Below are 16,630 nucleotides of genomic sequence, written 5' to 3' on the forward strand. Positions count from 1 at the left end.
GTGTGTGTGTGTATACTATATAGTGTGTATATTCTCTGTATGTATAAGGACATCACGGCTATGTAGGTTTCTACGGGTAAACACACAGCCACTCCACCACAAAGTCTTCCCTTGAAGGCAAGGACTATTTCACTTTTGCCTTTTTATCTTCAGCACTTAGCAGATGCCTTACATCTAGTTGGCGTTTAATGAATGCTGGTTTTTATGGGAGTTCAAACTTTGGGATCTAAATGAATAGAAACCGAGAAACTTACGGGATCCCCTCGCAATCCCCTTCTGCCGCCATCACCTGGTGGTCCTTTCTTCCCAGGGTTGCCCTAAAAATAATAGGGTTCTGTATTAGGATATGGACAGAATTTTTCTTCTAAGACATTAAAATGTAAATTGAAAAAAAAAACACTTTCACAATCTTTATTTTTTTATTCTGGTAAATGCATCTTGAAAGAGAAAGTTTTTAAAAAAATCCTGCCATTGCATGAATTGTCTCTGAGGTCTTGGGGCTGTGAAAGCAGGGGCATATCAGGCAGCTGGTGGAAGCCTACTTAGGGACTAGGGCTTCTGGCCCTTAAACCTGCAGATTCCATTCCCGCTGGTGCCCTTCCCTCACTCCTTTGCCAATGCCTAACCAGTATTCTGGATCCTTGTGCTTTCACCCTGTTTTTCTTCTATCAAAATCTGTTCTCAGGAAAGGATCTCAAACTAATTTATAGTGAGCTGTAAAGGTCAGACAAAATGTGAATTTTATTTACACCTTCCTCTTCCCAGTGGCCACAGCATCATAGGAAGGGAGATGCTAAAACAGAAGGGACTCAGAGGGCATCTAGTCCAACTCTCACAACTTACACATGAGGAAATTGAACAAAGCCAAGAGACATGAAATTCCTTGTCAAAGGTGCCATGGGAGATCAGTACCAGAGGCAAGATTTGAACCTAGGATCTTGGACTCAAAGCTTCCATTTGTCCTATGCCATATTATGCCTTGGGAAAGAATGCCTCTCTACTGGAGAATTTCAGAAATTTCAACAAGGGCAAAAGATTAGGTTTTCATAAGATGTAGGAACTCTTCCTTGAGGAAATCTAGAGCCAAAATGTGGACTTTCTTTATTGGCCTGGTTATCCCTGTATCCAAATGTAGACTTCCTGAAAAAAAATCTCCTTATTTTCCACTTTTGAATTGAAACCCTCAAAAATCAAGTATCCTAAAATATCACCTGGGAACCTTCATCTCCTTTTTCTCCTTTTGTTCCAGAAAGGCCTCCGTCACCCTATTAAATAAAAAAAAAGTGAAAAGTATCCCCTTTCTCAGCAAGAGGCCTCTTAAGATGCAAGGTTTCTATGTAAGGAGATGGTGGGTTTACCTGTTCTCCATTTATTCCATCAATCCCAAGCTCCCCAACTTCTCCCTGAAAATGCAGTTATATTTGTCAAAAAAACCTTATGCCAAAGTAACATGATGCAAGACACTAACTAGAAGAACACAGTGCAGTATTCTGTGTGTACACACACACACACACACACACACACACACACAGAATCTCTCTATACTTCCATAGTTATATATACAGTATGCTGTTCAACTAGAAATAAGTTAAAAATTTTTAAAAGACTAAAAAATGTAAATGTTTTATGGAGAAAATAAAAATGACAAATTATAAAGGAAAGAACCAAATAGAGTAGACTGAAAGTAAAAGGTAAAAATTAAAAAAGGAAGATCAGTAGATATTCTATTTAAAACTCAGATGTATGAACTTGCTGTCCAGTACAGTTTTAAAATCATCTATGCTACCCACAATATTTCAATGAGCCTTGATACTGTACCTCCTCTCCATTCAGCCCCCTGTTTCCCTGAAAAGGATGAAAAATGAAAACAGATTAAATTTAGAAAGATTTCGTTATGATGTCTCAAAATATTTCTCGATGACTTCCAAATATAGTTACCTTGAGACCTCTGCTCCCATCGCATCCTTTAATGCCTCCTTGTCCCATTGGTCCAGGTGATCCTCTTTCTCCCTGAGAGTGAAGAGTGCATTCTTAGATAAATATTCAATATTGCAATATGGACTTCTGCTTGGAAAGGTTGACATATTACTTGCCACAAAAGTGCTCCTTAAAGTATGGTCTTGGGGTTCATGGGGATTCCCCAAGACCTTTTCAAGGGACTCATGGGGGCAAGATCACTTAAATTCAAGTTTTAAATCTATTTCTATAACAATTTCTATAAATACATCTATAAATTTCTAACAATTCAATTGGTATAATCCACCTACACAAAAGTTCTTAGGGTGGCAATTGCTGATCATTTTTAAGAATGCAAAGAAATCCTGAGGGTGCCAAGTCTAAGAACCACAACACTAGAAGAATAATTCTTTCTTTCAAGGTTTATAATCTGGACTCCATAGGGAGTGGGAAACTAGATCCTCTATTACACATCTTTATTTTTTATCTGTCTGTTGTTTGGATGAAAGATACTGAAAAAATATTAAACGAAACCTTCTAAAAGCTTCTGATAGAAAATAAATATACCTGATGAGGACAGGGATATAAATGCCTTCAAATAATGAAAGGCACTTATATTAAATGAAGAATTTTCATTATGCAGAAGCCAAGTGGCTGACATCTCCATTGTGGGGTGATGAGTTGAAAGGGGAATCACAAGAATCAGATGCTCAATTGGGATGAGGGAGAATTAGTTATCACAAGGGATCTGGAGCCAGAAGGGATCTTAGAAGTCATCTAACCCCATTTCTCACATTACCAATGAGGAGGCTGAAGCCAAAAATTAAATCTTTTGCCCAAGGTTATACAGGTAGTAGGTGGAAGATGTGAGATTTGAGATTTGAATCTGGGTCTTGATATTCCAAATTCAGGTTTCTTTCTATCACATTCCTGTGCTTGGCATAGTTTCTGACACATGGTAGGTACTTAAGAAATGCTTACTAAGTGACTGACATTTGATCACATGGCATTATATAAAGATAAATGAGATAAGAGGAAAGAATACATCATCCAAAGAATTTGACTTGGCAAAAAACTTTTAGATCACCAGTGGAACCATTAGATAAAAGAATGTGATTGAGTGGACTCATCTGAGAAGTATGGGATAAGAATGACAGCAAGAAAAGAGAAATGATGTGTTTGTGGCCTCTGGAGAAGGAGAGTGAAGTCCATGGACAGTGCAATGAAGAGGTTTTCTAGAGTCCAGAGGACATGAAGACCCCATATTCTGTCCAATACAATCTGTTGCCATTTAACAAAAGAAACCACCTCTAATTTCTCTGCCTCTCATTCTTCACATCGAAATTCTCAAATGACGACTCTTCTCTGGGAATCCCAAAGGAGAACAAAGGAAGAATTGAGACTAGGACTAAAGACAACAAAAAATCCTTTCTTATTGGATAATTCTCCTGGCATAAATGAGGAAATCTGTCAGCATGCAGAATAGCCCTGAGAAAATCACATAGTGAACAAAGCCTAGGAGCACAAGATAAATTAGCAGTAGCTGATATAAAAAATACTTGGGAATCTACCTGCCAAGACAAACCCAGGAACTATATGAACTCAATTACAAAACACTTTTCACACAAATAGTCAGGTCTTGACAATTGGAAAATATTAATTGTTCATGGGGAGGCTGAGCAAATATAATAAAATAACAAATTTACCTAAATTAATCAAATTATTCAGTGCCATACCAATCAAATAGCCCAAAGATTATTGCAGAGTTAGAAAAAATAACAAAAGTCATCTGAAAGAACAAAAGGTCAATATAAAGGGAATCAATAAAAAAAATGTAAAGGAAGGTGGACTGGCAGTATCAAATCTCACACCATATTATAAAGCAGTAATCATCAAAACAATCTGGTTCTGACTAAGAAATAGAATGGTGAATCAGTGGAATAAATTAGGCACACAGTACCTAGTAATAAATGACTACACGCAGTAATTCGCTATGTGACAAAAACTGTTGGGAAATTTGGAAAATGGCATTGTAGAGAACGGAGATAGACATATCTCATCCTGGATACTAAGATAAGATCAACATAGGTACACAATTTAGATAGAAAGGGTGACATCCTAAGCAAATTAGGGAAGCATGGGAACAACTGACTTGTCAGGTCTATGGATACAGGAAAAATTTAAGACCAAACAAGAGATGGAGAGTGCTACAGGATATACAATGTATAATTTTAATTCTATTAAATTAAAAATATTTTGTACAAAACCCCCAATGCCAACAGGATTAGAAAGACAGCAGAAAGCTGGGGGGAAATTTTACAGCACGTATCTCTGATAAAGGTCTCATTTCTCAAATATATAGAGAACTAGGTGAAATTTACAAACATATATGTCATTCTCCAATTGAGGTCAAAGGATATGAACAGGCAGTTTTCAGATGAAGAAATCAAAGCCCTCTATAGTCAGATGAAAAAATGCTAAGAGAAATATGAATTAAGACAACTCTGAGGTACGACCTCACACCTATCAGATTGGCCAATATATGACAGTAAAGGAAAATGATAAATGTTGGAGGGGATGTGACACAATGGGGACATTAATGCATTATTGGTTGAGTAATTAATGGTTGAGCTGATCCAACCATTCTGGAGAGCAATTTAGAATGATGCCTGAAGGGCTCTAAAATTGTGTTTAAATACCCTTTGATCCAGCAGTACCACCACTAGCTGTGTAGCCCAAAGAAATCTTTTTTTTAAAAAGAGGGAGAAGGACCCCTTTTAGATAATATTTATTTCATGGTAGCAAATTAACTGGAAATTGAGAGGTTATTCATAGGATTGTGAAGAGATACTATTGCACTATAAGAAATGACACACAGGATGATTTTGAAAAAACCTAGAAAGCCTTATATGGATTGATGCAAAGTGAAGTGAGCAAAACCAGAAGAAGACCATATACAGTAACAGGAATATTTTTTGATGAACAAAATGTGAATGACCTAGTTATTCTCAGCAATACAGTGATTCAAAACAACTCCAAAAACTCATGATGAAAAAGACCATCTGCCCTTAGAGATAGAATTTATGGACTTTGAATGACGACCAAAACATACTATTTTTTACTTTCTTTTTTTTTTCAAATTTCAGATCTCTTCCATAAAATGACTAATATGGAAATTTTTTTTACATGAGCATACATGTACAATCTACATCAGATTGCTTACTCAGGGGAGAGGGACTGTGCAATGGAGGGTGCAAAGAGGGAGAGAATTTGGAACTCAATTTTTTTAATGAATATTACAAATTATTTTTACATGTAATTGGAGAAAAATAAAATATTTTTTAAAAGCACAGTTTTGGGGGGCAATTTTTTGGTGGGTGAGGAACAAGGAAAAGTGTTTCATGTATCTTCTGAACTGGTCCAAGGAACATCACATATTTGCAGGAGGAGTGTCCTTAATAGAAAAGAGTTTAAAAGTGTCAACTTACAGAAGCACCTTCTTCTCCTAGATAGCCTTCGCTTCCTTTAAAACCTGGAGGGCCCTGAAAAGAAAAAAGAAAAAAGGATGTGAATGCTTCTCAGGTCAAGTCAACACAGCCCTGAGTGTTTTTTAGGTACTTAGTAGGTGTCAGGAACAGTGCTAAGTGCTTTGCAAATGAAAATATAGTTTCCTAAGGAAACTTCCTCAATATTACTGGTTTTGACTTCACACAAAAATAGAAAAGTTTGGGGAAAACATTAGTTTGTTTCAAGCTTTCTCCATGATTTATTTTTTCACACTTGGGCTACATCAAAATATCCCAAGTAAATGGGGCACTTGGGCCAAGGACCAAGGGATCCATTCTTTTCTTCCACATAGCTCTGGACTTCTTTTCTAAACAAACACGATAATACAATCAGGGAACATTTCTCTTTCTTTGGGATGAAAATAATGTTCTTTCATCATTCTCCAAAGTTTGGGGTTTTTTAAAATATCACATTATACTTAGTGTTAGTGGATCAAAAAGTTTTGCTTTCTTTTAAAATAATTGTTTCTGCTTTTTGAGCCCTGGAAAGAAAATTCTGCTGGATGAAAACTTGCTGAATAGACACACCCATGTCCATTGGGAGTTACCAGACAGAGGCAGCTGTAAGTCACTGAAAAGAGATGCAGCCGTATCCTAGCACCAAAGAATCACTATGGATCAGAGATGCCCAACTGTGCTAGGGGCATGTATTACATGTGGCTATTTTACAGACAGGGCAGCTAGGTGGAATGGTGGCTAGAATACCAGTCCTAGAGTCAGGAAGACTCATCTTTCTTAGTTCAAATCTGGCCTCAGGCATATACTAGCTGTGTGACCTTTAGCAAATCCCTTAACTCTATCTGCCTCAGTTTCCTCATCTGTAAAATGAGCTGGAGAAGGAAACTGCCAACCACTCCAGTATTTTTGCCAACAAAACACCAATGGGGTCATGAAAGAGTCAGACTTGACTGAATGGCTGAACATCACAATGATAATTTCAAAGATTTAAAAATAAAACTTTAATCAGATAATAAGCCATTTAAAAATGTGGAATGTCATAAACATTATTTAGCTCAGTATTATTAAAATGTAAACATTTTCCTAAATGATAAATACAATTTTTTTTTGTATTTGAACCTCCGGTGCTTACCATGTATTAACTGCAATACAGTAACTACTTAATACATAGGTTTTCATCATTCATTCATTATTATAATGGACAATGAATATTTCTTAATAATTCACCTACTTTTTTCTAATGACCTTCTGAGAATATTTTGGCCAGGACAAAACTGAATAAATATCTTGGACTAACATAATGTTACATGATCTAGTATCAGTTTTATTTTTTATTTTTTTTGTTTCTAGTATCCATTTTAAGAGGATTACACAAATCAGTCTTGGCTCATTTTTTAAACCCTCACCTTTGTGAACTATAAAATCTACTCCACCCTACTTAGACCATACTTTAGGGGAAGATAAAGTTGTAATCTCCTGATTGAACAATGAAGGTACTTAGTTCTCACCTTATGGTGAAGCTAGAACTTTAAGCTAAGTCTATTTTTAGATCTAATACTATAAAGGTTAAATTAATCACAAAAGGTCAAGTAACTCACAAAAGGTGAACTTAACAAAGAAGTGTTAAGTAACTCTAAAGATATAATAAAATCAAAGAAGATGAGAACTAAAAGTATGGGCAGTCCTGGAGAAAAAAAGCCTTTAATGTGATTGGTAGATGTGAAAATTTAGAGGAGGAGACACAAGGATGAAAGGTCTATATATTTAAGATTTTTAGTCCCTCAAGGAGACTCTCTCTCTCTCTCTTTCCCTGATTGGTGGTGGAGAGTTAGCTGAGAGCTGTGTGTTGAGCCTTTTGGCATCTTAGCGTGGCTATAAGCTATTGTCCATTTCGCTGATGAGTTTCTGGCTGAATTTTCCTCCTTTACTTTCCAACTTTTTCCTCTCAGAAGCCTCTACTCTTCTTCAGAGACCTAGATGCAGGGAGTTTAAAACTCCCCCTGGCATAGGCCAGGTAGGAGCAATCCTATATCCTTTTCCTCCTTCTTAAATTCCTTCCCTCTATATTAATTAAATTACCATAAATTTCTAGACTAACTTGGGAATTTTTTTTTGGCGACCATTTAAATCTAGATTTAAAGTCACAACCCTAAAATTATCTGATACCTTCCATCTTGGAATCAATACTATGTATTGGTTCCAAGGCAGAAGAGAGGTAAGGGCTAGGCAATGGGGGGGGGGGGTCAAGTGACTTGCCCAGGGTCACACAGCTAAGAAGTGTCTGAGGCCAGATTTGAACCCAGGACCTCCTGTCTTGTCTCTAGGCCTGATTTTCAATCCTCTCAAACCCAGCTGCCCCCTATTCTCTGCTAAATTAAAAAAAATAAACATTGATGGATTGACAATCATTGAACAGAGGATCCATATAAATAGACAATAGTGTGACAAAATCAGAAGTACTCTACAATTTGGAGAGAATGGATTCCTCTGGTGTAGTGAGTTGAAAATTCCTTAGGCAGTTGCATTGCTTTGTCATCACTTTACCTATGCTATATATGCATACATATCTACATACGTAGGTACATATACAGAAATGTATGTTGTTCAGTTATTTCAGCCGTATTTGACTCTGAGACCTTTTTTTGGTTTTTCTTGGCAGAGATACAGAAGTAGTTGGTCATTTCCATCTCTAACACATTTTTACAGATGAGTAAACTGAGGCAAACAGGATTAAGTGACTTGCCCAAAATCACACAGATAATAAGTATCTGAAGCCAGATTGAACTCAGAAAGAGGTGTCTTCCTGACTTCAGGTCTGGACCTCTATCCAAGGTACCACTTTACCATCCAAACAGATGTATAGATACACACATCTCTGTCCCCTACACAGAGAGGTAAGGCGTTTGTGGTACGTAAAGGCATGTGTATTATGTATATGCCATATATTTATACATACATCAGGCCCAGGCTGGTCAGACAGACAGATATATATTAACATCCATGTCTATTTCAGGATATTTAGGGCTACTTTATCATAGAAAGTGCATGTATAGCCGATCCGAAACACGAGACCGGATGTATACTAAATAATGGCCAAGAGATGAAGCCAGCCCCCTCCTAGGAATAAACTCTAAGCAGCTCTTAGCTTTTCCCCTGGAAGATAAAGCCAATCTACGTGAAGCAGAGGGTACATTTGAACTCGTTTCACCTTTTTCCCAGGCGTTCCAGGTTCTCCAATGGCACCATCTGCCCCAGCACACTTGCAAAGCAGGCAGCAGCATGTTCTTTCAGCAACATTAGCCTGGAGCAAAGTGGAAAAATGTGTTTATTTTTTCTGTGACCCTTCATTTCAAACTGTTCTTATGGTGTCTTGCTATAAATGATTCCTATGTCGACCAGTGTTTTCTGCACACGATCAAAGTGACAGTGTTCCGGAAGGAGAGAACATTCACAGGACATGCCATAAAATCAAGTGGTTCCAGGATTACATGCTTCTCATCTTTGCTTTTTCCTTTGGCAGTTGATAGAGACTTAGAAATGTAGCTGCTTTTGTTGACCGCCATTTTAAAGACTGCTAAACTGAAACGAGGGTCCCAGAAAAGACCCCAGAGCATTTATTTAAACCCTCTCATTCTATCAGTGCCTAGAAAGGTGGAGTGATTTGGCCAGGGTCACACAGGTGGCAACTAGCCAGTGCCTCGTCCCAGTTCATCCTGCTTTCTTCAGACAGATCTTTTTAAAATCTGTCTACACTGACTGGAGAGGTTTACCTGGCAAGTTAAACTCCATAATAAAATGGCTCTTGTTTAATAAATAAAGGCATGTTTTCACTCCCACATGGTACACATCTTTTCTACAGTAACTTGGTGTTGACAGTGGAATTAGAGGAGCTGGCACTATTTATTTAAACACTAGGACGACTACAATATTACATGGCTCAAGAACGGGAGAACCATCGATCCATTATGTACCCAGGCAGGTTTTTTTTGAGGAATGGTAGACAGATAGACAGACGGATGGACAGACAGAGAGATAGACAGACAAAAAGATGGACAGACATAGATAGAGAGCTAGACAGATATAGACAGACATTGATATGCAGATATATAACATTATATATCATATAACAATATATATGTACTACAAAAGTGTGGGTAGAGAAATAAGAACAGCAGTCTCATCTTTATGCCCCCAAATCCCCAGTCACATTCTGGCATCCAATAATTAGATTTGCAGGCCATTGAAATCTTGGAACATCAACTAGTGAACATTTATTTTTATTAGTGTATACTGAGTCAATCTTCTTAAAATGTTTTTTGCTTTTTCATATTATAAGATTATTATTGATGTAATTTCTAAAGAAGTAACATCGGGGCAGCTAGGTGGCTCAGTGAATAGAGGTCCAGGTCTACAGATAGGAGGTTCTGGGTTCAAATGTGACCTCAGACACTTCCTGATTCTGTGACCTTGGATAAGTCACCTAGTCCCTACCACCTAGTCCTTACTGATCTTTTGACTAGAACTAACGCATAGTATTGATTCTAACAAAGAAGTGAGGGTTTATTTTTTTAAGAAGTAATTTAATTTTAAAAATAATTAAAATTTTAACATTAGAATAAAAAAACTATGGGCTATATTTGGGAAATAAATTAACTGGAGACCTCACTTTGCATGTTCCAATACCAATTTTTCTTTGGGCCAATAAGCTAATCTATATGTGGGAGATGGCCTGAAGTAGTAAGAAGAAAGCTAGATTGGGAGATTAGAAGGCTCGAGTTTAAATCCCAGCACTTTCATTTGCCATCTGTGTGACCCTGGGAACGTCAACCTCCCTGAATCTCATTTTCTCCATCTAAAAGGTGAAGTGGGATGAGATTCCTTCCAGCTATTAATCTATGATCTTGTGTGCCTATGCTGATTATTATAAAGTGCTTTCTTTTCATTTGCATAACATTTAAAATTTGGATTGACTTTTTATTCAAAAGCATAATTTATCAGCTTCCTGTCATAATAATGAAGACTTTTCAAAGGCATAGCAAAACAGAGCACATTAAAAATTGAATAGTGTTAAAAATAAATACATCCTGAAATTCTCCACTCTGTTTCATTCTTTGGCCTTCCTTTTCTTTATCTGTCTCTGCTTGGGAAGAGAGATAATTAAGTAATTTCATTAATTCAGATTTGATTAACTTGGAATCTGGATCTATTTTTAATGAAAATGAGGCTTGCTAACCAAATGCTGAGTATAAAAAAGAAATCCAAAAGAGGATATTCCCCAATTTAAGACAACAAATCATCTTAAAATCATTTAGAAATGCTCACTTACATGCAGATGATGTAATTGCAATATATAGCATTAGCTGCCACTTCAGAAAGTAGACGTTTTTAATGTGCCAATTACCAAAGAAAACTATTGTATTGGTTCATTAAAATAGTGTCATTACTAGGCAACTTTTAATTATTTTTTTTGCAAATTCAAATTTACTTAAAAATGTACTTAAAATCAAACTACACATTTTTAACCAAATTCTCTCATAGAGACTCTTGAGGTTGGTTTGTCCAAAACTCGATTTCAGATAATTTACTTTGATCCATTGAGTTTATATATATATATATATATATAAAGTGTTGCAAACCTTATACATTATATCAATACTAGTTATTATTTTTAGTTACTACTAATATCTCAATCATCTGTTAGTCCAATGATAAAAGTGTCCCCTCAATAAACACAGATGATGACCCTTCTAAACATTGCAGATGAACTCCCAAAGCTGTTAGGTCTAAAAATTCCACCATCCTGTGTCCATATTGACAATGAGGTTTTCAGAATTTAGCAAATGAGGCCTTTGATGATCCCATCCGTCACTAAGTCCATGTTTGAAGCCTTTTCAGCTTGGGAGAACCTAAGCTCACCCTCTCCCGGGTCAAACTCCCTGATCACAATGGGGAATCAAGGTAGAACTTCTCAGATAATCCTAAAATATATATATGAGGAACCCAAAATGCAATTGGAAGGCACTAGCCTTTCTCTGATTCACTCACCAGATATTCTGAGAGTTTGCTTCCCAAATCTCTCATTCCAATTGTTAACTGAGTCTTATAATCAAATCCTTTCCCAAATTCAATGTATGGAAGGTCAGCCAGATCATTTGTATCCAAAGTCTCTTCCAGTGCAATGGTTATCAGAGCGTTGAGCCCTAGTCAACAGAATGTACATTTCTTTAAGTGAAATCACTTCAGTTAACATGATGCTTTTTGCATATATATCAAGATTATTATTCCAGGGCGAGTGCTATGAGTCAGAATTAAGCAATGAAGCTCTCAATTTATTCTTGGTGTCAGGATTTTTCTTCCTCTAGCCTAGGCTATAATTGACAAGTATAATTTTGTAATAAGGTCATACTTGAATTAAATTTCTGCAAAATGATTAAGTAGGCACCAACGGAGAAACTCAACTCAACTTTCAGTTCCCCAAAGGCTTGAAGGTCAACATTTATCAGTCAGCATGATTCATGGCATGTCTACTATGCACACAGGGCCATAGGTGAATCCCCAAATTTAGAAGTCTTCTATTTAAGTCCTCCAAGACTTTATAATCTTGTTGGAAAGAGAATAATCACATACAAAACTATTCAAAACTGCTGTCTTAGAACGACATCTGAACAAGTTTCAATTAATGCATTACAAGCTGAGTTACATAAGAAGTGTCAAAAGGTGTGAGACGGGAAATACTAATTATGGCATGAAGGGAATGTTTGATGTAGATGGATTTGGGGATGGATTTTTAAGGAAATGAAGTGAAGAGGAGGAAGTTGAGAATAATGTACAAAGTGTGTAGAGGTGGAGGGGGCAAGTCATGAGCAAGAGAACAGCAGAAGCATGACTTAGGCTAGAGGAGAGGGGGTCACTTCAAGAGGTCATGGAGACATCAGCTGTGTGGGGTACATAAGATGGTCCTAGAGAGGCATCAAAAAGATAAAAGGGGAAGAGAATGGAAATGAATGTTTCTTAAACAAGTTTGACAATTCAGAAAAAAGATGTTCATGTGCTCTCTTTTACTAATGAAAGACTGCTGTTCTACACTTGTTTTTTTTTCCTTCAAAAATTCCAGAGGTTGCAAAACTTACAAAGTTTATGGGAACTGAGAAGTGATGACAAGCAAATAAAACAACTCTATAGGTTTTATTAGGAACAGCTTCTCTAAGGGTAAGCATTTGTGCATCTTAAAACACAAATGATTTGAAGATGCTTTTAAAACTTTAAAAATGGCTGAGGAAGAAAAGAGCTCCAAAAAACCTGGGAGAACAAAAGAGGATCACAGATTTTGAAACTAGGGCACAGAACACAAACTCAAGTGGTAACTATATAGCATCCAGGACAGATGAATAAATGAATGAGTTCGAAAGAATTTATGAAGTACTCATTGTGTGCCAAGCTCTATGCTAAACACCAGGGATATGGATAGAAAATTGAGATGGGTCTTTGATCTCTTGGGCAGGTAGATGGTATAGTGGATAAATGCTAGCTTGGAGTCAGAGAGACCCAAGTTCAAATCCACCCTTAAACATTGACTATCTCTGTGGCCCTGGACCTTTTTTTTCCTGTTTTCTCATCTGTAAAATGTGGATACTAATAGCATCCACCTCTCAGAGTGGTGAGGATCAAATGAGATAATAATTATAAATCACTTACTTTGCACAGTGCTTGGCACATAATAAGTATTATGTAAATATTAACTATCCTTTCAAAGACTTCACACTCGAAAATCTATATGAGGAATTTAGCTGCAGGATGGACAGAACAACCTGGAAATATATAAGGGCACAGCAGTGGGGCATATGGCCAGATTCTGTGAGTCCTACATTGTACCAATTTAGACAGAAATGCCCTGAGGTCTGGAGAACATGGCGGCTGAATAGAATGATAGACTATAAAAGCTCAATCACGATGTTCAGAGATTGTCCTCCAAGTCTTTTCTTGTTCCAAAGGGATTAGCCAGTCTCTATTAGATTCCTAGATAAAATTTGGAAGTATTTTCACTGGATAAGAGTAATTTATTATTTTATCTATGCCATATTTTTTTTTGGTGGTGGGGGGTAGAAAGTAGCTAAAAAACATGTCCTGAATTAGTATGGTAGGGAAATAGCCAGAGTAGCCAACGAACATGATAAGTTAGAATAACGGGAGGACTAGATGAGACTTTCTTAGTCTAAACGTCACTAAGGACAAAGAAAAATATATATCCTTTAAAGTAAAAGAGAAAAAAATTGTGCAAAAATATTCATAGCCATGCTCTTTGTGGTGGCAAAAAAATTGGAAAATGAAGGGTTGTCCCTCGAGTGGGGAATGGCTGAACAAATTGTGGTATCTGATGGTGATGGAATACTATTGTGCTGAAAGATTTGATGATCTGGAGGAATTCCATGTGAACTAGGAGAAACTCAATGAACTGATGCAGAGTGAAATGAGCAGAACCAGGAGAACACTGTACACAGAAAGTGTATTCATCTGGAACAATACAATGTAATGGAGTTTGCTACTAGTAGCAATGCAACAAGCCAGGGCATTCCTGAAGGACTTATGGGAAAGAATGCTATCCACATTGGGAGAAAGAACCATGGGAGTAGAAATGCAAAAGAAAAACATACAACATCGCCCATCACAAGTATATATGGGTATGTGATTTGGGGTTTAGGCTTCAAAAAAATCACTCTATGGCAAAAATGAATACTATGGAAATAGGTTTCAAGTGATAACAATTGTACAATCCAGTGGAATTGCATGTCAGCTCTGAGAGGGGGGAGGGAAGAGGGCAGGGAAAGAAAATGAATCATGGAAACATGGAAAAATATTTAAAAATAAAAATAAAGGAGAAAGTAACATTAAGACTACTACCTATCTTCACGGTCTTCCAAACTAACACCCTTATAGACTCATTTCTTCCCTTCTAAAGACTTCTTTTTATTTCTAGCAGGAACTATGATAATCAAACTCCAACTTTGTAGTTGATGGACATTTACTAATTTCCCCAAGTGAATGGGAAGGAATTAGACTAACATTACAAATTTAATTACAAAAAGGCATTTCTTGGAAGGTGTCCACCTTCTTCCATCTATCAAAAGTCTCCATTTGGAAGGAATCCAAGAGCCATCTGTTGCTATCCTGAAAGTACTGCCACATGTTTTAACCAAACATTATACTGTCCAGTGTTTTCACAATCTGGATAAAAGTAGCCTTCTAAAGATCATGAATGAGGTTAAGGTTAAAGGAAAAGATAGAAAGATTTGGACTAAATAAAAGACCAACTTCATTTTAGAAGAGGATAGGTACTGGATCTATGGTGTCACTGATACAGAGAACTCTTTTGGGAGGAAACCATCTTTAGTAATACAGGTTGCCATCTTTCTGCACCATATAATCTTAGAGAGCTGCTTAGAGTACAGAGATTAAATGATTTGAAACAGAGTTTCAGTGCTATAATATTTGTTAGAGACAATGAGACACTCTCTCTCTCTCTCCCTCTCTCCCCCTCTCCCTCTCCCTCCCCCTCTCCCTCTCCCTCCCTCATCCTGCCCCAACTAACAAAGAAAAAAGGCTAGTCTGTCTCCATTAGCTAAGGTGGTAAGAAGACTTGCCACAAAAGATATACATTTTAATTCTCTTGGTTCATATTTAGGAAAGAAAATTCAGTGACACTGGACCTGCTGTTACTTATCAGTCAATTGCCAGTTCTTTAAAAACCATAGTTAATTTATTATCTACAACTGTGAAAGGAATAGAGAGGATTAAAATTAATGTGACCATGGCTATAATCTTGGTAAATCTTAAGAGTAACAAAATATCATATGAAAATTAACTGCTAGAACGTTGACATCTGTCATCTGCTTTTAATAAAATCTGGGAAAATCATTCTATGATTCTGTTATCACTCAGAAATAAAAATACTGGATTAACATCCATCATGTATGTCAAGAATGATGGGAATGAAGAATTCTAAGATTAAAAGATATAAGAAACAGTGACATATGAGACAAAATATACATTTCTCGACCAACAATTCTCACACATTTTGGACTCAGGATCATTTTATACTCACTTTAAAAAAATATTTTATTTTTTCCTCAATTATATGTAAAAAAATTTTGAACCTGTAGTTTTAAAAAATTTGAGAAAATTCTCCCTTCATATTTTCCTCACTCTGATATAGATTTTACATGTGCAATAATATAAAAAAGTTTTTCCATAGTCCATTTTATACTCTTAATAATTATTGAAGACCTCAAAGAGCTATTGCTTCTATGGATTATATATAGGGATATTTACTGTATTAGAAATCAAAATATCTTATTATTAGGAAAATAATAATCTCTGGACTTTCTGAATCGATCTCATGGACTCCAAGGGGTCCCTGGACTAAAGTTTTAGAACTACTGCACTGGACTCTATGATTTGTTATAGTTAGAAGTGCTCTCAGAGGGGAAAGGTATAATCCAGAGTCTTCTAAATGACCACTGGGTTGTTGTGTTTCAGATTGCCAGATGCAATGGACAAGCTAATGTACTCAAGAGTTGTCTGCATGCCCTAAAAGATTTACATAGACTAAGGCCGCATCTTTGCATTTTCAAGGTTAATGGAACTCTGTATTTTACCTTCTTTTCGGAGTTGATCAGATTTTTCTTCCAGTTTTTCAATGTTATCATCCAACCCATCTGAAAATAACAGTATCACCTAGACAAGGAATTAGGAGGAAAAATGAGTAAAAAGAACATAGCTGGCACTTTTTATGATAGCAAAGAACTTGAGACAAAGCAGATGCCCATTGTTTAGGGAATGGCTAAATAAATTGTGGTACATGAACGTAATAGAAGATTATGGGACTGTAAGGAATGATGAATTCAGAGAAGGATGCAAGAGTTAAAATGAGGATTTAAGCAGGACCAAGATAATATATAAATGACTATAATAATGTAAGTGGAAAGAACTGCCACCCAAGAAATTAAAAGCAAATGTTCTTAAATTATAAAGAATAGACATGCCTCAAAAATATGAGAAAAAGAATCATACCTCCCCACTTTGCAGACGTGGGTGGCCCACAAGTGTTTTATATTGCATGAATTTTAGACTTTTTAACCTGTTGATCGGTTATG

At 36.5% G+C, this 16,630-nt stretch overlaps 1 protein-coding gene across 1 annotated transcript in view; it reads right to left on the bottom strand.

Moving 5' to 3' along the window:
• Nucleotides 1-16,630, bottom strand: part of COL6A6 (collagen type VI alpha 6 chain) — a 157,307-nt gene that overhangs the window by 75,523 nt on the left and 65,154 nt on the right. The window contains exons 10-18 of the mRNA XM_056800677.1: nt 16,133-16,211; nt 11,526-11,680; nt 8,689-8,781; nt 5,445-5,498; nt 1,939-2,010; nt 1,819-1,845; nt 1,359-1,403; nt 1,212-1,265; nt 255-317 (exon numbers count right to left, since the gene is read on the bottom strand). Of these exons, the coding sequence (XP_056656655.1) occupies nt 255-317; nt 1,212-1,265; nt 1,359-1,403; nt 1,819-1,845; nt 1,939-2,010; nt 5,445-5,498; nt 8,689-8,781; nt 11,526-11,680; nt 16,133-16,211 (642 nt within the window). The remainder of the gene's footprint in view (nt 1-254; nt 318-1,211; nt 1,266-1,358; nt 1,404-1,818; nt 1,846-1,938; nt 2,011-5,444; nt 5,499-8,688; nt 8,782-11,525; nt 11,681-16,132; nt 16,212-16,630) is intronic.

This window comes from Monodelphis domestica, chromosome 5, assembly GCF_027887165.1.
Source record: "Monodelphis domestica isolate mMonDom1 chromosome 5, mMonDom1.pri, whole genome shotgun sequence".
Classification (NCBI taxonomy): Eukaryota; Metazoa; Chordata; class Mammalia; order Didelphimorphia; family Didelphidae; genus Monodelphis; species Monodelphis domestica.